The 25,952-nt window shown below is 38.2% G+C and overlaps 1 protein-coding gene across 3 annotated transcripts in view; it reads left to right on the top strand.

Moving 5' to 3' along the window:
- nbas (NBAS subunit of NRZ tethering complex) overlaps positions 1–25,952 on the top strand; it is a 296,070-nt gene that overhangs the window by 4,455 nt on the left and 265,663 nt on the right. For all 3 annotated transcript variants that reach the window (XM_036582328.1, XM_036582327.1, XM_036582326.1), the window contains exons 5-13: positions 85–132; positions 688–731; positions 10,571–10,704; positions 14,039–14,172; positions 18,888–18,986; positions 21,532–21,670; positions 21,883–21,948; positions 23,286–23,414; positions 25,832–25,895. In XM_036582328.1, the coding sequence (XP_036438221.1) occupies positions 85–132; positions 688–731; positions 10,571–10,704; positions 14,039–14,172; positions 18,888–18,986; positions 21,532–21,670; positions 21,883–21,948; positions 23,286–23,414; positions 25,832–25,895 (857 nt within the window). The remainder of the gene's footprint in view (positions 1–84; positions 133–687; positions 732–10,570; positions 10,705–14,038; positions 14,173–18,887; positions 18,987–21,531; positions 21,671–21,882; positions 21,949–23,285; positions 23,415–25,831; positions 25,896–25,952) is intronic.

Below are 25,952 nucleotides of genomic sequence, written 5' to 3'. Positions count from 1 at the left end.
TGAAATGTTTGTTTTTGGAGGTTTAATCCTTCAGGTGTTTTCTCACTCTATCTTCTTTTCCTCTTCCCCTTCCTCTGTTTGCAGTAATGGGAAGCTCCTGGCCGTGGTTCAGGATCAGTGTGTGGAAATAAGGTAATTCTGCCCATCGATCGGAAACGTTTGCCCTGTTACTGTAATTGGTTCATTTTTCACCTTCCTGTCATTGAATATGTTGAACTCAGCAGATCTCAGATTGATACTTTGGCACAGATGTCCCAAAACGAAGCAGTCGACTGCCTTTCCATTTTTTCCCAAACTTTTTCTTTCGCTCTTGACAGTCTGTAAAATTGTCACTGGAAAGGAAAATCTATTAGTGAGGTATTTTTTTGTGCGGAGCTGCAGTTTGAATGGATGTGATATATGGTTATAGAGCACTGAGGGAAATGGAAGCTTATCTCTGTTGCTGATTGTTAATGGCTAAAATAAGCGCCCGCACACGGTCTGTTCTGCGAGCGCATTTGAATGAATTGAAAGCTTTCCAAAAAGCTTAGAGCCAATGATGCTGTAATGACACCCCTATTAAACCAAAATGGCAAACCCAAATATGCACAAGACCTTGATCAAAGTCAGTCAGAGGCTGCTGAATTATTTGATTAAAGTCAATTTTAGCATGCAGTATGATAATGCTTGGCTCTTTCATTCTCTCAGGTCAGCTAGGGATGACTTTGGATCTGTCATCGGGAAATGCCAAGGTACAGTGCTGCAATGCCCTCTGTCATTTTCTCCTCATATCTTTCATCTTTTCATTACTTGTTTCTAATAACAACAGCTTTTTTTTATTCAGTTGCTGATTGATGAAGTAAAAATGCCTCAGTGGGTCTCATTCACCAACCATTCTTAAGAAGAAATGTCTTTTTAAAACCCGTTTGTGCAGTTTTCATGAAGATTCTGACACTCACCAATATTTTCTTATTTAGGATTTGTTCTTAGGTAAGAACAGAATCTACACACACTCAAGAGCACAAAGCTGCGAACAGTTCTGCAGTTTAAGAACACGTCATGAACCTCATGTAGACTTTCTCAGGAACAAATATAAGAAAAAACTTGGGACAATATCGGTGAATGAGGCCCATTGATCCTAAAGATGTGTCAAAAACAAGACTTTGTCTGCCTGATCTGGACTGTCGGCATTTCTGCCTGTGCAGTGATTGACAGTAGTGTTCCCATTTTCTGACAGGAGTCAGACTTTTATTCTGTATGAGAGATCAGATTATGAAAATAAACTTTCACCTGGGAGTGATCATGGTGGTGAGCATTAGTGTACAATGCAAGTAGAAATTTGACCATCATCCAAGCACTGTGTTAGCATTTTCTAAAGCATAGAACTGGACAGGCTACAAACTCCATTCAAACACCAAATAGCATTTGTTGGCTTGGTTAGACTAGCCAACACTCTGCCTGGCACCTCAGACATTCAGTCACACTATAGAGAGAGTGAGAGAAGGAGCAGATTTATCAACAAGCTCCTTTCCAAGACCAGTTTAACTTTTTATTTAAAGGGGATTTAACGCTGATGTTCTTTTGTTCTTCGTAATTCACTCATTAAACTGTAAGCAGTGTCATTCTCAGTGGTTTGAGGTAAAGGGGAATTTTTTCTTCGTAATTAAACTGTTAAAATGTAAACAAAGCCAATCAGGGAGGTTTGATGTGAAATGCTCCATTCTTGAAGAAGCTTTCTGGTCACAATTGATGATAAATTACATCACAAAATGCTTTCCTGAACATATCGGTAGCACTTAAAACCAACTGCATGGTTAATTACAAAGAGAGCTAAATTACGCCTGTGTAATTGGATTTAGTGCAAAGCTGTGTGAAACGGTAAATAAAAATCATTGTATTCATATATTTTTACATTGTGGTTTTTAGCGCAACATTACTGGTTCTTTTTTGTCTGTTTCAACTTATCAAACTTAGAGACTAAATATTGTGGTACATATCGTATATCATATACAATTCTTCAGGTATCTTGATATATTTTTGCCATATTGCTCACCCCAAGCCCATCATTCTTATCTGCTAGTGTGGCTGCAGGTTGTCACTCCAGCCAAGCAGGATTGCATGTAATTAATCAAATGAAAGTCTGCAGCCATGCTGACCCTTTGTAGAATAGGTTGGTGAGCACTGCTCAAAAGTTACTCTAGAGAAAGTTATTACACAAAATGGTTATGAATATGTTGCCTGGTATCTCAGACATTGTTTGACAATAAGGTTGCGATAAGAAAAGTTTTTGGGCTAAAATCAATTTTGTAATCCATTCATGGTGGAGTGGTACATGCAGGACATTGTAAGGCAAAAAAGTACCTCAAGGAAATGACTGTTCTATTCAGATTTACCACTGTTTTACAGTTATCAACACATACTAGTCATTTTTGATGTGTCTGTATTTGTGTAGACATCACAACCACTGCTTTTAATTCCCACTATTGTAAAATGAGTTTCTCAGACCACTCTAAATGACTTTGTTTGCATCTCAACCAGCAAATTATGCAGAAATCTTCTTAAAAATTAAATCAAATGCATTACAGTCATTATGCCAGGGTTTTAATATGCTAGCTAGCCCATTTACTAGTAGTCAGTTAGGCATGACTAAACACAATATGGGTCGTGTGGATCAGGGCTGAGGTAAGAAGCCGCCAATGAAAAATAGGCCCTAATTCTGATTGGTGCAGGGGAACACATCAGCCTCTTTGAATATAGTCACGCCCTACTCAAATCTAATGGAAGGAACACAAAAGACAGACCCTCCAGAAAATTGTGATCTGGCGGTCACGAGAAATTCATGCAAATTTAACCAGTCCTCACAGTATTTGCCAGAGCTTGTTATTTTGGTTCTGCACTAAACATGTAAATCTTTGGAATGCTTTCAAAATGAAGTATGCAGCTTGAAGTCATGGAAGGGCCGTGAAGTCACGGTCCCAGCTGCTCCGCCTACAAGTAGGAACGTCTGATATCTAAGCTAAGCTGAATGCAACTATTTCCCATGTCTTTTGTAAACAGTTGCTTGCTCTATGTGCTGTGACTGGACCTTTCGTAGCAATATAGATGCTGGTTTGAAAAAAGTTTGTGAAGTTCACTGTCTGCCCTTACACATCACATTGAATCACCAGTGTGTTGCTGGTGTCAGTCAGATGTCCCTTTCTTGTCAAAGTAGGCAGTTCTTGGCCATGTTATGGCAGAAGTCTCTCTTGCAAGTGTGAAAGCAGGGATAACAGATCACATTAACCATCAAACATTCCAGCTTAAGACAGAGCTAAGAGCTGACCTTCCTAGTTGTTTTGACAGAAACCAACTAGGCTACGTTTACTACAAGTAAAAAAAAAAAAAAGACTCTTCATTAAACAATTTTCATTTTACATTGCAACCACACTCCCTTAAAATACCTACTTAAAAATATTGAAACGCAACTGCAAAATTGAGCATGAAGAGCCTGAAAAGGGCAGAAGTCTCTCAATTGAAATGACCATTATAGTTCTTAATTGACAGTTAATGAATTAACATTCATGCAGGATATTATAGCTTAAAGCAAAACCAGATTAGCCCCTTTAAGAAAGGAGCAGAATTACATAATACAGTGCTAAATCCTTTAGTGGAAAGTTAGAGCCTGACAAGTGAACTTGAAAGAAGGCGGGAGAAAAAGTTTCAGTGAAATTCTCAGCTTTCTTCTTTACTTACTGGCACTTCAGTAATTAACAGCTGCAGCAGCGGAGACAAGAGTTTAATTAACTCTTTAATTAGCTTAATTCATGTGTACATCTTTGAGTAATTAACAGAGAAGTTGTCTAAACAGTCTAATCTGCCATCTGATATGGTGCACTGATGCAGTTGGTCTGATTTTACATTTCTTTAATGCTGGTTAGCCCCACATGTCCTTCTGTCCTTGTGTTCCCTGATATGAAGCAGCATTATCTTCTTTTTTTCTTTGCTCCAAATCCTTTTTCAGACCTCAGCTAAGTGATTTCTGATGTCGTAAAACTTCTGTGAAGTATATCATTCAGAGGCCAGGCCTGCTGCAGCTGAATGTAGGCAAGCTTCCACCCTGCTCGTCTTCTCATTTCATGGAGATGATGGAGGAGTTAATTTGCTTCAGAAAGGCACTAAACATTGGGAACTAGACTTTTGAAACACCATATTCACTTTCACCTGTTCTCGTTTCCTTTTTTCCCTCGCTCTTGCTCTCCCCTACATAATTTACAGTGCTTTAGCTGAGATAGAGGTGTGTCGCTTGGCCTGTTGTTCTCGCCCCGATAGGTTTGTCCTTTTCAATTTTTTTCTCTTTTCACAAGAGCCAGGAAATTTAACATCCGATTTCCAGGGCAACCCTCCGGAAAAGAAATAATGCCTGCAAATAAAATTAAACTTTCTGAAAAAAAGGCAGACAAAGTACAAAATAGGCCGTTTTGTAGTTCTGGTATTAAATTGCTTTCCATGGCTTGAGGTGGTGTTACCCTCTCTAGTGTCTCGAGCCTGCTGACAGATAGTTCTGGTAAAAGGTGACAGCAATAAAGTCAGTGCTTTGCTTTGCGAGACTACAACCTACGGCTTTAGTGCTAAAGTGGTAGGACAACTAAGATGTGAGCTTTAATGTTTATTATAAAACAGATGGTTCTGGTCTTAAAATCTGATTGGCTGAGACTCGTTCAAAGCTGTTTTAAAATCCACAATATACGCACACCTATGACCGCATCACAACAGCTGAATTGTGTATTACTGCACCACAGCACGAAAAAACTTGTGCTGTTAATGAATGATCTTTGACTCTCATATTACTGGCATGGCCACTGAGTATATTGATGAAGTAAGAACCCATTTTTTGTTTAAACTGAGAGGCCAGTTATGTTCTCAACGAATGTCTGGTCAGCTAGCTAACAGGTAAAATATAGCTAACAACTCCATTATTAATATCACAGGCTTGAAATAAGGTACTTACGATATAATTGACTGTAAAACGGCAATATGAAAGTCAAAAAAAAAGTCACTTAAATGGATTTAATGTGCCTAAAAACACTAAATTCACAGTAATGCACGGCCTCTCGTGGCTTATTGCTTTAGTATATGTAGACTGCCAGTCAAGAGTTTGAGGACACCTAGCTTTCCAGAATGTTTTAAAAAATGAGCAAATTAGTTTAACTTGTTTAAAGGAATAGCTGACAACAGTACTACCTTGTGTCCGACATTATCCCCTTGTTTTGATGTCAGCGCTCATCACTCTTGATTTTCAGTATGTGATTTTAAAAATAGTCTAGAGAAGACAACTGACAAATCACTGAAGATAGCACCAATCCAGTTCAGATCAATATCAGCAGAAAATGCTGGATTGGCTATCGGAAAGAGCGAAAAAAAACAAGAATCCAAATATGTAACAAATCTATCCTGAAATCTTTGAATTGACAGGCTTTATAATGTGCTAATGCTATGCATCAGCTGCTGAAAGCACAAACTCCGCACCCTATCTCTGCAACGTAAAACCAAACTTTTCATCTTCTTCCTGAATTAGAAACAATGCAAGGAACAAAAAGGAAAACCAAAATAAACAATACTTTTCACAGAATGTTGTGAAAAAGAGGATGAAGCTGAAGTTGCCTTCTTTTATGTCAGCTTTTTATTGAAATTGTTCCATTCCACCTTAAGTGGTGCTGCCGTTACATTCTGGTGCCTGCCAGCTGCTTTATCATTTAAGGTGAAGCAGAAAATTAGAAGCCAACTTTAGCCTTATGAAAAGAAGAAAACTGCTCTGGAATGAAAACTTTTCTTAAAATCTGGTTGTTTACAATGGTTCATTCATAAAGTATGACCTCAGCAATGATTTTCTCAGTACATCCCTCCGTTTCAACTCATCACATAGACCACTCTAGGACCCTTCTGCAGCCCCTTTATGTGAAATATATGAATTGTATGAAATTTATGGGATGACACTTTGATAAACATGAAGCTGTGCAAAATATAGCCAAGCGATTAGTACCTAGCTGTTACATGCTCAAAATTTTTGCAAGTATTATTTTCTTACCTCATTGAAAGTAACAGTAAAAATCAATAAAAATCAGGAATTGCTCAGATAATTTTAAAAAAAGGCAAGGTTTTGAACTTTTGATAGGTGGTGTTTGACTGCTTGTGTTAAGGTATCTGCTGCTGTGAGTTTGAAAGTTCTGTTTTAAATTACTCAGGACTGGAGAGTCCATAACAGTAAAGAGTTACAGTTTTATAAGAGATGTAGAGGCTGTATTGTATCGCAGCCCCATATTGTGATAGAACTCTGTATGATTGAGTGTGGTGCGCTTTCATTGTTGGCTGTACTCTTAAACTTGGGAAGACATTTTTATTGCGGGTCCAGGGTAGGCGAGGCAACTTTGCTGACTTAGCGCATCTCTTGCTGTAAAAGAGCTCTCTCTTATTTTTCCTCCTCCCCCCATCCCTCCTAAACTGAGATTTATGATGAGCAAATCTGCCCGGATACGATACAGAGCTCTCATCACGCATACTCAGGCGTATTAGTTCCAGCGCTGCACCCAGATTAATTAGCCTTTAGCAGACGAGATTTGATTTATGGTCTCCGCTGAGCCCTTCCTCTTACAGGTATTTATCTTGCTAAAGCGTCATCATTCATCCAGAGTTATCGGACCCTCTTTCCAGCATTTTCCAGCAGTTTTCATCCTGAATGGAAATCGCCAGCTTGCCTTTTTCCAATCTCTGCACTGCACGGGCGATAAGAGTGTTGTTTTGGAGCCTCCAGTCGTTTTGATTGACGTTTCAGCGCTGCACCATGCTTCATGGCTTTACCTAATAGAGGCCTGTACGCATTCCCACTTTGAATAATTGTATTGGATTATAGTCTGAAAGAAGTGAGTCTGTGTGTAGTCTTACTGTTTAACCGTCATTGTCCTGGGCTACCTGAATGCAAAGTCAATGAAAATCAGCTAAAGATAATTTCCAGCTCAGTGCTGCAGAAATTGCAATACCTTATCCGCTTTCTAATTCCTATTTTTAGACTGGCAATCCAATCTGCTTTTCGTTCCCTGTATTGGATACCTAAATGATCTTGTGCAGGGCGGGCGCAGATGGAATTCCAATTCTTCTCTCCTCTGAACCTCATTTGCGTGCACTTTAGCTTGACTGAGCACCCAAATCTGATCAAGTTAGAGAAAGCACACGTAAAAAAGCCCACAAAATGCCAGCTAGAAAAGTGTGGCATTTACCAACGGGATTGTAGGTGTGTTTGCTAGTGTTTGCTAGCATTTGATGAGTGTGTCAGCAGTCACAAGCAGGAGGTGTGGTATTTGAGCTGTGAAGCCTCTACAAATGTGGGGACTTTGGTGTGCTTGCAGTTCATACTGATAAAATCAAACAGAATATTTGTCAGGAAAGCCGTAAAACAATCTTTTTTGAAGGAAGGCTTGAAATATGTATAAGCTCAAGCAATAATTGATTGTCTCTGGATCTCATTGTGCGAGTTCTTCTTTTTTTTTTTTCTTCAAAAGCTAAACTGAATAGTAGAACTTTTCCAGTCATTGTCCAAAGGATGTGTGTTACTTCAGAGCTGTTTCAGAACCCAGAAACCACAGAGAAATCAATCACATAGAACAATCAGTTAAAACTGAGAATGAGGGGCTATAATTGTCAGTTTGGCATTGATGATCCATTGCACCATTGTCTTGGCAATAGCGGTGGACAACATGACACTATTATGATATCATAATCACAAATAGTAGTGGATGGTTTGGCCAAGTATTTGTATCATGGTGTAATTAAAATCTCTGAGGGTTCGGTGTCAAGGTATAAATATTTTTACAGATAAAACCATTTTAGAGTCTTTTTACCTGTTTATACCTGGATTGCCATTTGATACACTCCCAGCTATATGACCCCTTCATACATTTGTATTTTTTGTATTTGAGTAACACTGTACTAGATTGTGTTTACAAAAGTGAAAGAGAGGAATATACTGCGGCACAGTGGGCTTAAATGGGTGAACCTATTTTTGTAGGTCAACAGTTATTCAGGGATGTCTATTTTTAATAATTATCATTTTTAACAACCAAAGTAAGTCTGAAATATGTTTATTGTACAAAATAGTAGAAACAAACCTTAACAATATATAGATAAGCCTATATCAATATTGCTTTTAACAGTAGCGCCATTGTTGCACATGTTAATTTCTACAGGGCTGAATTTAGCTTCTTATTCGCCAGCTTTTTGTTTGAATTTTCTGTCCCACCTTAAATGGAACTAGTGAAAAATGTGTCCCTAGCTCAGCCATTTAGCCAAACAGGCTAACGTTAGCGTGTCACTTTATCTGTGACTGGTATATCGATATAACAGTTATGACAAATATACAAGAGGATTGGGATCAGAGCCGATCCAAGCATATTTTAATGCATGGGGAGTTGGCTATATTAAGCCTGATCCACCTCTGATCCTTCCACAGTGCTGATCAGCTACAGGTTTCATGAAAAAGAGGTCCTACTAGCAAACTTGGTTTTTGATAGCGTTAAAAAAATAATAATAATTTGATTCTGTCCGTACCAACTATCAAGTTGCCAACCTCAGAGAAATTTAAGAATCGCACTAGAAAATTGTCTTCAAAAAAACAACTCATTATTATGATTATAGTATGTAAACTGCAGGGTGCCAAAAAAACTAACGTCCTGAACAGAGGGTGGATAGTCATCCAAGGCAGTGAATTACATTAATTTTTTTTTTTAATTGTAATTTGCACTTTGGCACTGTTATTTGTGATTTTTTTTTAATCCACTGTGGCTACAGATGGCATCAGTGTGCTAGTGGATTTACTGTTTAGCTTCTGTTGTTTTGCTGTATTTTACATGTGCTATCAAACCTGTAATAGTTATTAGGTGTTGTATTCTCTCATTATATTTAACATGAACAGAGATTAGTCTAGTCTAGTGTCCCTGATAGAATCTGTGAAATAGTTCCATGTGGGCAACATTTTGAAACTGCTCAGATGTGTTGCTACTGACTGGAACAAAAGAGTGAAGGGAGTAAAATGCATTTTAATCACCGTTTCTATTTTTATTACTATTTGAAATAATTTGCGAAGACTTACGTTTTTGCATTTTTGAGGCCTGTCAGGTCAATATTTTTGGACTTTTTCTCTATATTTTTGTACGAAAATTTCCAGTGGCTGAAACTCCAGTGCATCCCTAATAGATCAAGTATGCTGTAATGTATGTAATGTGCCACTCGGTTAAGTACACCTTCTTGTTACTACACTCATTGTCCATTTTATCAGCTCCACTTACCATATAGGTGCACTTCGCAGCTCTACAATTACAAACTGTAGTGAATCTGTTTCTCTGCATAATTTGTTAGCCCCCTTTTATCCTGTTCTTCAATGGCCAGGACCACCACAGAGCAGACCTTTGCTATATAAATGTATGTACTGAAATCATCATCAGTGTTAATTATACTGTAATATGCCTTTTTGACTAAACTGCTTACTGCTATGTTGACTGTGACAAAGTGTGATGTTTAAACAATGTCATCTTCCAAGATTTTGGTCACAGAGGCACTAAGTTGGCCAGGGGTGAGTGTTCAGAGACCACCGATTTGTATCTGTAGTCTGAAGAATAAATTCACCATTTGCAGTTGCTGGCTGTGATTGAGTTCTTAACCTTTAAGAAAAACAAGGTAAGTTGTTAAGTGAGTCATTCAAAACAGTGAACGCCACAGTGCGAATCAGCCAGTCGTCTTGTTAAAATACCTTTAAAGCGAAGCGTTCTGTAATGAACTCTGTGAATAGATGAATGGCTGTAATCATAATTATGCAGCTCGCAGGTTTTGTGCAGTCTGCAGGAGGTGGGAGTTCACAGAGATGGCTCAGATGGTGCGTTCCTTTTAATGAAGCAGTGATCAGGGCCGCGAGATGAAGTTTTGATGTTTCACTTCATTTTCTGGCATGTAAGCTTTTGATTCTCAGTAGGCTGAGCTTTTGAGCTCTAATTGAAAAGCCTTCCTGATGGGCTTTTTTGTCTTTAGTGAATCGGATGGATTGGATGTGGCTCTCCGTGTCCGGTGTAACGCTGCCCTTCTGGAGGCTTTTGATGCTGCTCAGCATTGAGAGTTCACTCAGACTCATGCTAAATCGGCTGTTTATTTATGGCTTTATATCTCAAATTGATTTTTATTGCCATAAGATAAGACCGTGAAATTAAATACTTGAAAATGGGTGTGCTTAGCGGTTGGATCAGCTTATGTTTTATAGTGACAGGGGTAGTGGTTTCTGCTGTCCTATGATAAAAATTATATTCTATATAAGTAAATAAAAATATATATTATATAAATATTACATTCAATATTACATGTCTCATTTTTTGTTAAAATGGAAAGAAGTAGCATTACTCAGTCAGGAGGAAAAAAACATGCCAACATAACACAAACATGTTGTATTTGATTGAAATACTGCGTTAACTACTCGTAAATACAAAAAGGAGTTTTGGGTACTCACTTGTCGCCGTTGACTTTGTTGCAGTAAAACTTGCATGTTGTGATGATGAATCTTTGTGTTCTTGGCCTGCAGTGCCCAAAGACCCGTCTCCTCAGTGGCGTAAAGTAGCCTGGAGTCATGACTGCACTCTGCTGGCGTACACAGACAGCACCGGCACTGTCCGAGTCTTCGACCTGGTGGGAAGCGAGCTTTTCATTATCCCTCCGGTAAGACACCTCCACCTGCCTCTGTCTGTTTTCATGCCTTTCTTTGGCTGTGCTCACATTACAGGGCCAAAGTGGCGTCTGTTTTGTTTTTTTTTGATTAAATGTAAACCAGAAAAAAAAAAGCCAGATTCTTTTCAAATCAGATCTGAGCTACTTTTATGTATGGTTCTCAATTAAAGAGTGGCAAAAAGGTGTGACTTTCATTTCTTATAAAAACAATACTTACTCAGTACATTAGAAGTACATTATATCGACATGACATTTCGGTCGCTTTTGGCTGGTATTGTGAATGTAGCCTTGCTCTCTCTTTTTCTCTCTCTCTGTCTATGTCTCTTTATCTCCTCACTCCTCACTCCTTTGCCCTGTGTCTGATGTTGAGAGGAAGCTCTGTCATTTAAAATCTCTGTTCAAGCCCCAGTAGTTTTCTGATTTGTTTTGAGATGTGCTGTCATTGTTTCTGCCTTTCAAACAGGACTTTATTTCTGTTTGGCTATTTGGTTTGCTAATTTGACTTTGTTCAGCAGTGCTGGTCTGAACCGGCCATGTGTTTAGTTGTTCGTTAATTAGTTAATTTTAGGACCGACTGTCAGATGGGATTTGTTTGTAAAGTACAGCTCTCGGGTGTTGAATTATTCAGAGCTATACGCCGGCATTTTGGAACAACAAAGTTGGATCCCCAGCGCTGAATCTTCTGAAGGAAGGGACTGAAAGTTGAGCTCAATCATAGTGCTAGAATACTAGAATCTGCAGCCCGAGGGACAGAAACTAGTCACTCTTTATAAGTGACTTTTGTTGTAATTAGAGTTGGGTGACATATTGTTTTTACTGTTAATGGTGCCAGACAGCAATACTGTTTTTATTATTAGCAGTACTGAAAGGTAACAAACCCAGCTAACAGCAATGTATGTTGTTTGTTGCATGCTTCAGATAGTTTTGAAAGAACAGCAGATCTCGCTTCTGTCTGGTTAGTTGCAGCCTCAGACGTTCTATAGTAGAGTTGCAGCTAATGATGATTCACTTTATTGATTAGTCAGTTCATTATGACTCTGATTGATTAATCAGGAAAGGAGAAAGTGCAGCTAGAAGGCTGTTAATAACTAATTTACATCATACTCAATGTTTCGTTCAACTAATATAAAGATTAAATCCCAACTTATAAATCATACTTTTTATCAAGATCAGCAGTGCCACAAGATGTTGCCTTCACAATTAAAAAAAAAATGTATTTATGAATATTGATGAAAGGTGCTGAAACAAAGTAACAATGCGTGAACAAATCTTACATGGCAGTCCAGCTTCCTCTTTCGTTTATATATATATATTTTTTTTTATGGCACTTTTAAAATCAAAGTGCTTTACAATAACTGGACAAATTTGTCCAACCATCTGTTTTCCACATACAGCAAACTCATTTACACATAAAAACACTACCACACTCAACGCTATTACACTCAAACAGCACAAACAATTACTAAAGGCCAATCGATAAAAATGTGTTTTGAGCTTGGATTTAAGAGCGGTCACTACGGACGCCTGTCTGATGTCATTTGGTAGACGGTTCCTTTCTTGCCACAGCAGCAACCAAGACACAGTCTTCCACAAAGACTGTGGAACAGTCAGACGTGAGTGAGAAGCTGACCTTAAAGCTCTTTAAGGAGCATGTATACCAAGTATGTTCATAATATGTGTAAATGGCAGGCTGTGCAATGCTTTAGAAACAGAGCCACCTTATATCAGATTCTGTAGTGAACTGGGAGCCAGTGTATTGGTGGAAATACTGGAGTAATGGAGTAATGGGAGCTTTTTTATTTGTACCACTTATAATCAGGCTGCAGCTGTTTGGACTAGTCGTAACAAAGCAAGAGACATCTCATCAGGCCTGTTTAGATCTTGCATTAGCCTGCGTTTTCAGTGATTGGGTATTACTCAGTTTTTACTTGACCGTGTGAAAAGCCAGATGTAAACAAACCCAGGATGCATTGTGATCAGATTACAATCAGATTACTCAAACCACATGCACAGGTGGTCAGAGACGGTCAGAGACAAGCGTAAATGGGATGTGTCTTCATTTTCCATATACAATTATGTGAGCTCTGCCTAGCAGGTGAGAGGATAAACAGTGAAACAAAGGATGGAGGATACACAAGACTGAATTTTTCCAAACCAAGAGCCATCTTGCAGCCTGGGCTGATGAAAGTGTCCAAGCTTCTTTACTTGTATCATAAAGTGCAAAAAAGTAAACAGAGGTAAAATGGAAACAATGCCTGTGTCAATGTGCTTTTTACGTGGTGAAAGTAAAATCGGATCTCATTTAGGGACGCGTTTTAGTGAAACATGTTGATGGAATCCGGTCAGAGTTTGTATGGTTCAGAGATAAATTAAACCTAGACATGGTGTAGACATGAACGACTAACTTTATTTAATGTGTGTATCAGTTTTTAACTCATTTTCCAGCAAATCACTGGGGAAATTGGGATAACCTCTGTTTTGCTTTTTAGTTGGTCATCGATACACTTATTGAGCCTTTTATTGGAACACTGACTACCAAATTTATGGCAGAGCTGCAGAGCATAAACCCCACACTGCTCTACAGAGATGTGAGAATATGATCAGACGAGGCATCCTTCACCATCTTCCCCACAAGTGGACGAGCGCATGTGTGGTGCGCTCTGAGAGAATGGTACAGGCCTGAATGCTTGACTCTCCCACTGAAGGGGCCCGGTGGCTTTGTAGTGCTGCAAGGGGCATTTTACTGCACATGGTTTTTGCCCACTTGACCTCTCTCTCTCTCTCTCTCTCTCTCCTCTCTCTCTCTCTGTGTGTGTGTTCTGTATGTTATTTAGCACTTCTCTCTTTCTGAGTCTAGTCTAGTTCTCAGGCCTGCTCCTCCGTGAGTGGTGAGTGTGCTGAGTTTTCCCGCTCTGCTGCCCAAGCACGGCGCATATTTTCTGCCTGCTTTCAACCTGAAGCCTCACATAACCCTGGAGGACTTTCTCTGAGGACTTAACTCAATCAGAATGAGAGAAGAAGCGCTTTCTGCTGCACCGTTTCCTTTCACTTTCACCCAGTCTTCCCTCTGTCACTCTTTAGATAGCTGTCAGAGTGAAGTACTAGTCAATCCTTCACCTCCCCTGTTCTTACTAACACATCCACATCGCTGTCATCTCCTCTGCATTACTGCGTACTGTTCTGTCCTTCTGTCAGAGGCCATCAGTGCACAGTGTTCAGAGAAACTCTGTTTTTCTCTCACTTTCAAACTTACTCCTAAAAACCTGATTGTCTCTAACTTCTGCAAGGACACTCTCCCCCTCCCACACCTCTCTCATCCCCTCAGGCGGTGAGTTTCCCTGGTGATTTCAGCTATGCTGCTGCTGGATTGATCTTTCTGGAGTACACCGCTAGTGCCCAGTGGTCAGCGGAGCTGCTTGTCATCACCTATGGAGGCCAACTCAAGAGCTACCTTGTCAGGTGAGCATGCTAAACACAGAACAGGTGGTCAGATAGGCATTCGATTGTGATAAGGATAAGCCAGGCATATGATTGTGGAGTTATATTGTAAGGAAACTGGGACCATCGTGCTTGCTTCAAATTACATTACAGAGTTACTTGATCACTTTATTAACACCTACCTTGTGCTTCACTAGGTTCTATAGGCACATTCAGAAACGAGAACTAACCCAAATGGAAACCACTAGACATTAATTAGTTCTAGATCCAATTCATTTTCCACCTGCATGAGAGACAATGAAACGGTCAGTATAACCACTAGTAACGGTGTCATTGTCTTTTTGGTAATTTTCTCTAACACTATAGCATCTAATTTGGCTAATTAGCGGTCTTGCATGCTAGTTAGCTTTACTTATTGGTTGATATGAAATGATACATTGCACTGTTCTAAGCATAACCAAACAGGAAAATGTCAACATTTACACAAATTCATGTGTAGGGCTAAGTAAGGCTTCAGTTTTTTTTCTGTTGAGTGTAAAAATATGAGTAAAGACACATTCTGTGGAGGCTAGCGTAAGTGATAATAGCATTAGCGTTAGCTTCCCAACTTACATCACCTTAGCGAAATCTTTACAAAGTGATTGGTTTCAGCTGCAAGAAGAGAACACTCGAGTACTGTTAGGTCCTGTTGGTACAAGTATTAATAACCGTAAAACAGAAAAACTTCAGTACTGGACCAAGAGTCCGTGGAATAAGCTCTTTGGTCAGAAAGTGACCACTGATGAAGATCTAGAGGATGACTAACACAACTGCATCAACAGATGAACTGTAGTCTCTAACTGTACACCAGCAAAGTGAAGCTATAAGGTTACAAAATGTTTTTAGTAAATGGACAAAGATTATATTTTGTAAAGAGCTTTCGAATCAGAAGTGCATTCTGAATAGTTTTTGAATTACTTGAAGGAGCCATTCACTGAAAACATCCAATTTACCCACCTACAGTATGTCAGGGCATCCAGACAACACCATTTTAAATGTGATGCATGCCGCAGGTGACAGGTTAATGCATTAGTTTGGTGAGTAGGTAAGCACAACTGGTACAGACGGGCAATCATTAAACGTTTTAAAGCTGACTTTTAAGGAATTAAATACAATTAAATACAATGAAGCCCAAAGGCCTAAGACCACATTGAAAATCTGGTATTTTGTTCATTTAAACCTGGAAATAAACAACACAAGTCTCTTTGTGGTGTCTTATTCTCCATTCTGTCAAATTGTAATTGTATGAAATTGAATTGGATAGAGACAATAAGCAGACCAACCATGGATTTCTGTTTTTCTACATGCTAATAAACTGAGGCCACATTTTGAGCTGGAGCTGGAAGCTGGGCTTCTTTTCAGAGTCGAATGATAAGTACGTGTGTACAACAAGAGTTTTTAAATTATAATTATTAATTTAATTTAATTTTTTGTAATTCTCAGCTCAGCATGGCTTTGACTTTTGAAAGTCTTTATGTCTACCAAATTCCAGACGTCTGTTTTCGAATGAAAAGTGTATTTTTTTTTTTTTTAAGAAAAATTAGTTACTTTTCCGGGTCCTCAGTGGGACATTTTGAAATCTCGAATGAAAGTGTTTTTTCTCAGTAGCCCTCATTATTGTTGAGTGTGGGAGTAATTGTGATTTGGAGTTTTCAAAGCCTTTAGGAGATATTTCATCTAGTATTGCAACGACTTGCTCAACACATTAAGGCACATGAAGCCCTCTGACGATTTTGTATAGGCAAACACTAATGCTCCCTAATCTGCCTTTGTCCTTCACCTTCTTTTGGAAAAGAGCGCTGCTAGTTGGGCACAATTCTTGATACTTTAAAAGACTAGCTCGGTGAAAAATGTACTCACTTTTCTCCTTACTTGAAATGTAGTAGAAAAGCGAAGGCAGGCTTATTTAGCTTTGCACTGGAGCTATGAAGCTCACATAGCTAACAAGTGGAAGCATGCTATGGGGTCCAAAGGTCTGAGACGACATGGAAAATCTGTGATTTCTGTCATTTAAACCTGTAATTCCAAAGAGAATGGCTTAGAATTTTTTAATATTTTAAGCAAAAAAATGTTAGTGTTTAGACGACTCTCGGGTGGATTTGATCTACTGATTGGAGACTTTTATACAAACTTATGGAGTCCTTGAGCATGCGGCATCATTAAAGCAAAAAGAGAATTAGCAAATACTAAGAAATGATGAACATTCAAACATTTTGCTTTTTACTCATGTCGTTAAGATGATATCATTTGTTATGAAAAAACTTTTGGATCCCTCTGTATTTATTTGCTTTTGAGAGCCTATATTGAAAATAAAAATATACGTTATTTGTGTTTGTAGCCTGACTGCAGATACAAATAGAAGTAGCTGTTGAGGGAAGCCTGGTTGTTTTTAGACTGAAGCAACTCATGGAACTCACATTTTACAGGCTACAAATTCTTCACCAGGGGGCACAATTTAAATTCAGCTTTCATATATTGAGCCGCACAAAATCCGGATAAACAGGACTATTTGTGTAATCAAACATAGAGGTGAAAAGTGTTTGTAAGTACTGACGATATCCACAGTATGCTTAGAAAAGCATTGTGACACAATTTACCATGATAACGATGAATACTGTCGTATTGCCCAGCTGTAGTCAAAGATTAAGTTAAATGTTTTAACACAAAATGTTAGTGACTGCACAAAAAGCATGTTAACACATTATTTTTGAATGTAAGTGTTTACGTCAGTGTCCACTCATTTCTGTGAAGCTCATGAGCAGGTGTTAGTGTCTAGCGAGCTGTTGTTAGTATGTAGTTTGTGTCTGTGTTTGTGTAATGCTGTGTAATATGATAAGAATTGTGGAAGAAAGCAAAGTATAGATCAAATGAGGCATGAACGTCTAATTTGCACCCAAGAAAATTCAGTTTTTTCTTTGTGGTGTCATATTCCCCATTCCATCAAAAGCCATTTTATTAAGTTTGAAATAGATAGGGACCATAAGCAGACCGACCATGGGTTTCTGTTTTTCGCTTCTACCATGCTAATAAACTGAGGCCACGTTTTGAGCTGGAGTTTACTTTAAAGTTCCTTTGCTGGGCTTCTTTTCAGAGTAGAACTTGCCAAGTACAGAGTTTCTAAATTATGATTATTTATTTATTTATTTATTTATTTATTTATTTATTTATATTATCTATATTCTCAGCTCAGCATGTCTTTGACTTTTGAAAGTCTTTATGTCTACCAAGTTTCATGCGTCTGTTCTCAAGAGAAAAGTGCTAATTTTTTTTTTTTAAAAGAAGTTACTTTTCTGGGTCCACTGTGGGACACTTTGAAATCTCGAATGGAAGGGTTTTTTCTCAGTAGCCCTTATTACTGTTGAGTGTGGGAGTAATTGTGATTTGGTGTTTTCAAAGCCATTTGGAGGTATTTCGTCTGGCGTTGCAACGATTTGCTCAAGACATCAAAGCACATAAAGCCCTCTGATAATTTTGTATAGGGCAAATGCTCACGCTCCCTAAACTGCCTTTGTCTTACACCTTCTTTTCACAGAGCTAGAGTTCTGCTAGTTGCACTCCGTTTTGACTACTTTGACTACTGATGGATTAGCTTGGTGAAAAATGTACTCACACTTTCACCTTACCCCAAATGTAGTTCATAGGTAAAGACAGACTTCTGTAGTTTTGCGCTGGAGCTGTGAAGCTCATGTAGCTGACAAGCAGAAGCATGCAGAGTCCAAAAGTCTGAGATTTCTTTCATTTATTACCTGGAGTTACAAAAGAGAAGGGTTTAGAATTTTAAAATATTTAAAGCAAAGAGGTGTTATGGCATGAAAAGTGAAGAAATATTGAAGATTGTGCACTATTTTTAGGTCACTACTCAAATTTAAGCTGTGACATTGACCATGTTATGCCTTTGTACATAAAGGTCAGACTTTTTTGTAGAGTCTTGTCCTTGCCATTGAAACACATATTCAGACGACTCTTAGGTGGATTCGGTCTACTCATTAGAGGATTTTACTCAAAGTGAAGCCCATGCCAGCTCAAGTGCACGCTGTCTTTAAAGCAATAGGGGACATAGCAAATGCTACGAAGTTATGTAAATATAGATATTATACTTTGCACTCTAATTATTAGACTTGCATCTGCAGATCTGTGTGTCAAGCAAGCACTGATGGGCTATCTGATCATGTTGGGGGCAGGACGAGACTCAAATACAATACCTTAATTGTTGTCCCTGTTGTCAGGAGAGCATAATTAAAGTTTCACTCTCTCTGTGGTCAGGATGGCCCATGTCTCAGAGGAAATACGTCCAAACCTTGCCCTTCAAGCTTGGTAGCATTGTGTGATGGGAAGACGAGGCTTGTGGCTATATTGGGATGGACAATTGTGTCAAAAAAAAAAAAAAGAAACAACAAAAGATGTGCAGTGATTTAAGCATGCAGCATGTATGATGCTAATTGGTGCAGTATAAGCTTCCACTGCTTGTTATCTACATTATCCTCAAAGCTCCAGTGCAAAGCTAGAGAAGCAAACTTCAAACACCAAACATGTCTTGGCTGATTACATTTGTAGTAAGATTAGATTTTTTCCTGGACTATTCTCCTTTAGCTTGCTGCACTGAGGATTTTAGCTGGTAGATCATTGGAGCTCTAACTGACACACGTGTCATATTTGTCTAACAGTTTTTTTTCCTCCCATTTGTGTTTGTCTTTCAGTATGGGAACCAATCAAGGCTTCCAGGAGAGCCACACTTTCAGCTTTTCCACTCATTACTTTAATGGTGTGACTGCTGCAATCTACCATCCAGGCCATAGGTGAGTGCAGGCTCAGAGGGGTCTGACCTGGAAAAGTAGCTTTAGTTTTTTAGAATCTGTGTAAAAATAGTTTTTATGAATGCATTACCAGTTCACTGCACCAAGGAATTTCTGAGCTGGATTTACCAAAGCAGTTTGAATCACATGCACACATTAATGAAATAGTGAGCAATCTTTTAATCAGTTAATCAGTGATGAGAGTCTACACGCACACACACTTTGAAAAGCTTTTGTATGTGCCTTAAAGGGGCATTCCAGTCTAAAACTATATGCTACATAGTTTGTTATTTATTATATTATGTAATATTCTGCATTCTGTGTTGTATGCTCCATTTCACTGAACAATTATTTCATTCATCACTGTTCTCACACTACAATACCGAGGAGCCATTACGTGAATGCAACATACAATCTTTGGTGACCCCAGTGGTGTCAACCAGGTAGCTCAGTAAGCGAAATAAATCCAACAAAGCTAGCATTAATGTCACCATTATCTCGGTTGCTGAACAACTGAGGTATTTATTTGGTCGTGTAGCTGCCTTGCTAAATTAAGCTTATGGCACATTGTCCTCCCCTGTGACAAATCACTTAATTCTGGTTTGGCTCAAATAAGATATTTGACTTCCTGTAAGTTGCATTAGCTGTCTGTCTTCCTTCAGCATTCACCAGCTTTCAAAGACTTCTCAGAGCAGCCCACCCCCAAAACCCCACATGAAAGCTGTTGTAGTTTTTAGAGGTTGCTTTGATACATCATCGGAAGTTGGTTTTCCTAGTATTCAAACTGCTGTGGGAAGTGAGTAATCATGTTTACAACAAATGTAGTGGTGGTTACAGATTAAAGACATTTGTTTTTGGTTTTGTATGGTATAGGATTTTTAAGAATTGATTTTATTTCAATATTTTGTTCTGTAGTTTCTAATTTTTCAGGTTTTCCATTTGAACTTTTTTAGTTTTATTTTAGCAAATGTTTTCATTATCCTTCTGTAGAATTAGTTTTTAAGACTAAATTGTAAAGTGTTACATAAATAAAGGTGCATCTTATTATTATTATTATTATTATTATTATTATTATTATTTAGTTTGCAGCATATTTCCACAGCTATGGCATGATGAGACTGCTTTAAAAAAAGTTTTTAAAGATGTGTCTGAGTATTACTATTACGAGTATAATTAAAAATATTTGCTGATATTTTGGTGAAGTTGAATTTTTACAGTGTAATGGACCGCTTTAGTGTGTAACCTGTCACCAGGGGGCAGTCTTAGTCCAGTGTGACTGAGTGTGTGTATGTTTATGTGACCGGATTAGCTGTGTGGCTGCCTGCTTTCTTGTCTTATCGCCCTCTCACACTGGTCTTTGGCTTAACTGATGAGAAGTTTCTGGAAGGTCTGGCTTTGACACAATCTTCTTCTCCCTCTTTCCCGCTCTTATTTGCCCAGATCTGCAGGTCTTTTCTCTCTCCAACTCAACTCCATCTGTCTGTCTGTCTAAATCTCTCTCTCTCGCTCTCAGTCTAGCACAGGCACCCTCTCTCACTTCCTCTACCTTCAGACTCTCCCTCCACAGGCAGTGTGTGGGCTTTGTCTCTAATGTTTAGAAGAAGGCGTGACCTTCCGATCTGTGTTGCCTGTGCTGCACTCTCTGTTTGTCATAGCTTTACGTTTGTATCTCCCACACTGCATTATGATGTGGCTAGCTCAGGGAAGCTCCAATACATGGAGTTAAAACTGGATGAAAACTGAAACTGTTTCACTAATCAATATTTATTGTTTTATGTCAATTTTTAAACATTAAGTATTGTTGATAGTTTTACTGCAGCTGCATTGGTAACTCTGTATCGATATTAATTTTTTAAAAAAAAAATGTCTAGTTTTACTGCGGCTGCATTGGAAACTTTGCATTGATATTCATTTTTTAAAAATTAAATGTTGTCTAGTTTTACTGCACCTGCATTGGTAACTTTGTATCGATATTAATTTTTTTTAAAATTAAGTGTTGTCAGTAGTTTTACTGCACCTGCATTGGTAACTTTGTACCAGTATTAATTTTTTTAAATTAAGTGTTGTCAGTAGTTTTACTGCAGCTGCATTGGTAACTCTTATTCGAACAGAGTACAAAGTACAAATAGTGTAACTTTGCTAGGCTACAGTATCTGTCTATCTACTTGTCTATCTTGTCTGACTGATTAACTGTCAATCTTATTTTACTGTCTATGTATCTATCTGTCTAACAGACTGCCTGTCTGTCTATATCTATCTAGTCTGTCTGTTTGTCTGTCTATATCTATCTAGTCTGTCTGTCTGTCTGTCTGTCTATCTATCTGTTTGTCTATCTGTCTATTTATCCATCTGTCTGTCTGTCTATCTATCTGTCTATCTATCTGTCTATCTATCTGTCTATCTATCTGTCTATCTGTTTGTCTGTTTATCTGTCTGTCTGTCTGTCTATCTGTGTAAGAGCATAATTACTATAGGTATGATACAGTATATGCATTTTAAAATATTAGTTGTCTCTTTGTGTCTGATGTTGATGATGCGTCTTTCTCAGGTTGCTTCTGGTGGGCGGCTGTGAATCAAGCGACAGCAAAGCGTCCAGGGCCACCCGCTGCGGCATCACTGCCTGGAGGGTGCTGTCAGGATCTCCACACTATAAACAAGTGACCAGTTATGAAGACGACGTCAGCGCAGTAAGACACACACACACACACACACACACACACACACAGACATGGAGGAATTCTCCATTAAGTGCAGATAACTTAATTTAAATATTCCCTGACCTGTTCACAGCCGACTGATAATGGCTGTAATTTGTGAGGTGGGAAAAAATTAAATATTCTGAATAAATGTGGCTGTTAATTAGTGGAGATGGTAATCATAATCTCTTGATTCTGTCCAGTCCCAGAGGAGAGGCCTTTTCAGAATGCCCAGTTTTAGACTTTTTTCCAGGCAAAACAATGAGCAGGTAATTACCGTTCCTTTCTCTTTTGCTTCCTCTCTCCCACTTTGTCTTTTTTATGTCAGAGTCAATTAAATAATGGACTGCTTATCAACTCTGTATTGTTAATTACTTATTCTTTAAAACAATAAAAGTTTAAAGTGTGTGGCGGGTCTGTGACAGTTTGAACCAGTGCACACTGCTGTTCAAAAGCCAATTACTTGTCTTGTTACAAAATATAGTTATATATTCAGGAATTACTTATATAGATTAAAACATTATGAACTAGACAGATTCAGGTACTGATAATATAATGTAATTATCTATTTACAATAAATTGTCACATGATTTTCCTTTCTCACTTTTCAGTATGAGGCATTCTCAGTGTTATCCCCATGTTTATGCCATACTTGGGCAGCCAAGTATATTACGTCTCATTTTCAATTCACGTTTTTTTGTATAGTGCTTTTCACAAGCAGCTTTACAGAAATTCCGGTCCAAGTCCCAAGTAAGCAAGCCAAAGGCAATAGTTGCAAGGAAAAACTCCCTAGGAGCAGCAAAAAGAACCCAAGACTCAAAAGGGGAATCCAACACTGGATAGCAAAACAGTAACATAACAAGAGCAATATAAATAAAGAATTGATTGAAGTGAATATACAGTAGTGCATGTGGAATAGGAAAGAAAAATGAATGTCACTGGACAGAAGGGATTAAATTAACTAGTGATAACCAGTGACAGAAGTATTTCATTTAACCAGTGATATCCAACGACAGAAGTATTTAATTTAATCAGTGATAACCGATGACAGAGGTATTTAAATTAACCAATAATAACCGATGACAGAGGTATTTAAATTAAAAGGCGTTAATCAGTGACAGTAGTATACAGTAGTATTTAAACCTACCAATGATAACTGATTTCTACTGTTAGAAGTCTATCAGAGTAGCAATGAGAAATACATCTATGAAAACCAGTGACTGCTGGTTCTGAGTGTTTCTAAAATGACTGACACTGCTGTTTACCATCAAAGAAGTTATGAGAAGTTCAAACTTAATGTAGAATTTAAATCCAAACTTTTAACAATTTCTATCATTTTGTATTGTTATTATAAACAAGGGCACACTTTGTTTAACATGAGACGCAAAATCAGCTGCTTATGTTTTCAGCATTTCTTTAGTTCAGTGCTCACACTTGGGGGGGGGAACAAAAAACTTTACAAAATTACAAGATGTCGCACAACTTTTTTCTTCTTTTATTCTAATTAACACATAATTTAGTTGAATATCCAAGTAAGTAAAAGAAAACTAAAATGAGTTTGGATTGCTGTACATACTTGAAAAATAACCTGTATGCATATGTGTAGGACGGCGTGTTCAGGATGAGTATTTCTCCTGACGGTTCGATGCTGGCTGTAATCCACTTCTCAGGCATGCTCAGTCTGTGGGACATTCCATCGCTCAAACAGAGGAGCAGCTGGACGCAGGAGGAGCAGGTAATGAACTCCCTCTGCTGGATGTCAGTGAGCCGCGAGCAGAGGCTAGCACAGGTGTCTCGTCTTTGTAGAATAAAGGAGATAAACAGGGTTAACCTACCAACAAAATGGTTTTGCTTTTGTAAAGTACTTTTAAAGCTCGATATTTCATAATCTGAACTAAAATGGTAAAACTGTTTGAATACTGAGGTTAAGGTTTAAAGTTGGGTTGAAAATCATGATACATGTTGTGCATGTCTTCAAGTATTATGGTATATTTTGATCTATTTCACCCACCTATAGTACTATAATATAATATATGTAATACTTAATGGTTTCCCGCAGTTTTCTACAACTAAGTTCCAGAGTGACTCCACTATAATGGAAAATACTTATTTTTTTCAATGGAAAGTATGTAGAGATGGCTTTGCAACTCATTCACTCACTCCAGCACATTTAGCAGTCTGAATTGTGTCTATCAAGTTTCCCCCAGCATTAGCATGCAGGTTGCTTTTGTGTTCAATGTTTTATGAGAAGAAACAGCTATGAACCCACACTAGCAGGAGCTCATAAATGCGTGACTTTGCAGCTTTGACAATGCGAGCTTTAATAATTTGTTACCAAAATATTTTGATTTACTTGCTAATTATTTATTGAAGAGATATTTTCTGATGTCCTTTTTCCATCTGTCTGTTCATCCCTATTTGTATAGAAAATGTACATATCTATGAAGGAAGAACATAAGTTTTAGGGATGCAAATTCTTTTGACCTGTAACTGACTGCCATTAGTCTTTGATTAGTTGTTAACTGGCAAGTCTAAAATCAAGGATACCATTAAAACAGAAATTATAAAATGCGTAGTTCCATTTCTGAAATCTGATTGAGTGAGACGTGTTTGAAGCCATTGTAAAATACATGATAATATGCACACTTATGAACGCACACGTTGACTGAATTCTGTATTAGTGCACCAAAATATAAAAAAAGGTTCCTTGTGGAGCATAGTACTGATACATGGGGCCAGGTGTAGGAGTAAAGTATTACATTTTTACAGTTTTGTTGATTTTCTGAGTGAAAATAACAAAAATAAACATATCCTCTTCACAGAACACACTTAAATATGAATTTATTTGTGTTCTCTGCAGAGGATGTGTTAACTTATTTTTGAGTTAAATATGGTGGAAAAAAACTAAACATTAAACAGTAAGTGCCATAACTTTTGCACAGGCCACATTTTCTGTCCCATTTCTTTCCAATATGTTCAATTCAGCAAATAAGCAGTGGTTGTGCTTTAAAATATGCAGAAGTGTGTTCCATGTAGAGGATGTGTACTTTTTCCAACTTAGGAAAGCAACAAAACTCATAATTTGACCAGGGGCTCTATTAAACCTACCCTACTTAAGAGCCCTGTTTAAACAGAAAAATCTAAAAAGCTGCCAAAATGACTAGAATATATCAGGATGTGCTACTGGAACTTCTATGTTCTAAAGTTATATTTTTACTAGTCCAAGGTAAAATAAACATAAATGGCATTGCCGGGTCTAGCTTTAGCTCAGTGTAGCTCATTAGTTCTTGAAAGCTGTCACAGTCCACAACGTACTTCCCTGTAATTTTACACACCCATGTGTGATTTCCTCACACCACCATGCATCACACTTTCTCTCTGAGAACATGGGTGAAATAGTTGTCTGTCTTATCGCTTTCAGATGTTCTCTTTTGAGGTGGTACATTGTTTAAAAATGGTTGACCACGATAAGTCGTGCTGCTATTTTTAGCTGCACACCTAATTTTTCAGTAGGTCTTGGTTTCTGAATTCCTTGTTAGCCCCCTTTTCCCATATTTTAGTGGTCATGTGGTGGTGGCATGTCTGTGTGTGTTGTGCTGGTATGAGTGGATAGAGCAGTGCTGCTGGAGTTTTTAAACACCTCAGTGTCACTGCTGGATTGAGAATAGTCCACCAACCAAAAATATCCAGCCAGCAGCATCCTGTGGGCAGCATCCTGTGACCACTGATGAAGGACTAGAGGATGAGCGACACAAACTGTCCACACCACCACCACGTCAGTGTCACTGCAGTGCTGAGAATGATCCACCACCTAAATAATACCTGTAGGGTGAAAGGGGGCTAACAAAGTATGCAAATATATACACATACAGAGTGTGTATGTGCATATAAAAGGTAATGTGTTTGAAGTATGAATGACCCCATGTCCTAATAGTGTATAAAAGCAAACCTATATGTGTGTATTTTCCTGCTCTTGTGGTGCACAGTAAGCCTGTAATGGTTGTCTTACTGATTTAGATGCTATCATGCATTCAGCACATGTACTGTTGTTTCGCACAGAGCAGCTTACCACACTGAACAGTCTTCTTACCTTTTCTTCTTTCTCTCTTTCTTTTTGTCTGTCTGTGCCTGTTTCTCTCTTTATTGCTGAAGCCTGGATATGAGGAGATCAACCCCGAGTGGAAGACTTCACTGGAAAAAAGAAAGAAAATTAAAGGTAATAGGCTCTGCTGAGGTGGGGTTTCTGATAATGTTTTATTGAAGGATCATAAGA

This window comes from Colossoma macropomum, unplaced genomic scaffold (genome assembly GCF_904425465.1).
Source record: "Colossoma macropomum unplaced genomic scaffold, Colossoma_macropomum, whole genome shotgun sequence".
Taxonomy (NCBI): Eukaryota; Metazoa; Chordata; class Actinopteri; order Characiformes; family Serrasalmidae; genus Colossoma; species Colossoma macropomum.
Note: the sequence above shows the minus strand (reverse complement) of the source record. Positions and strands in the feature narration are given on the sequence as shown.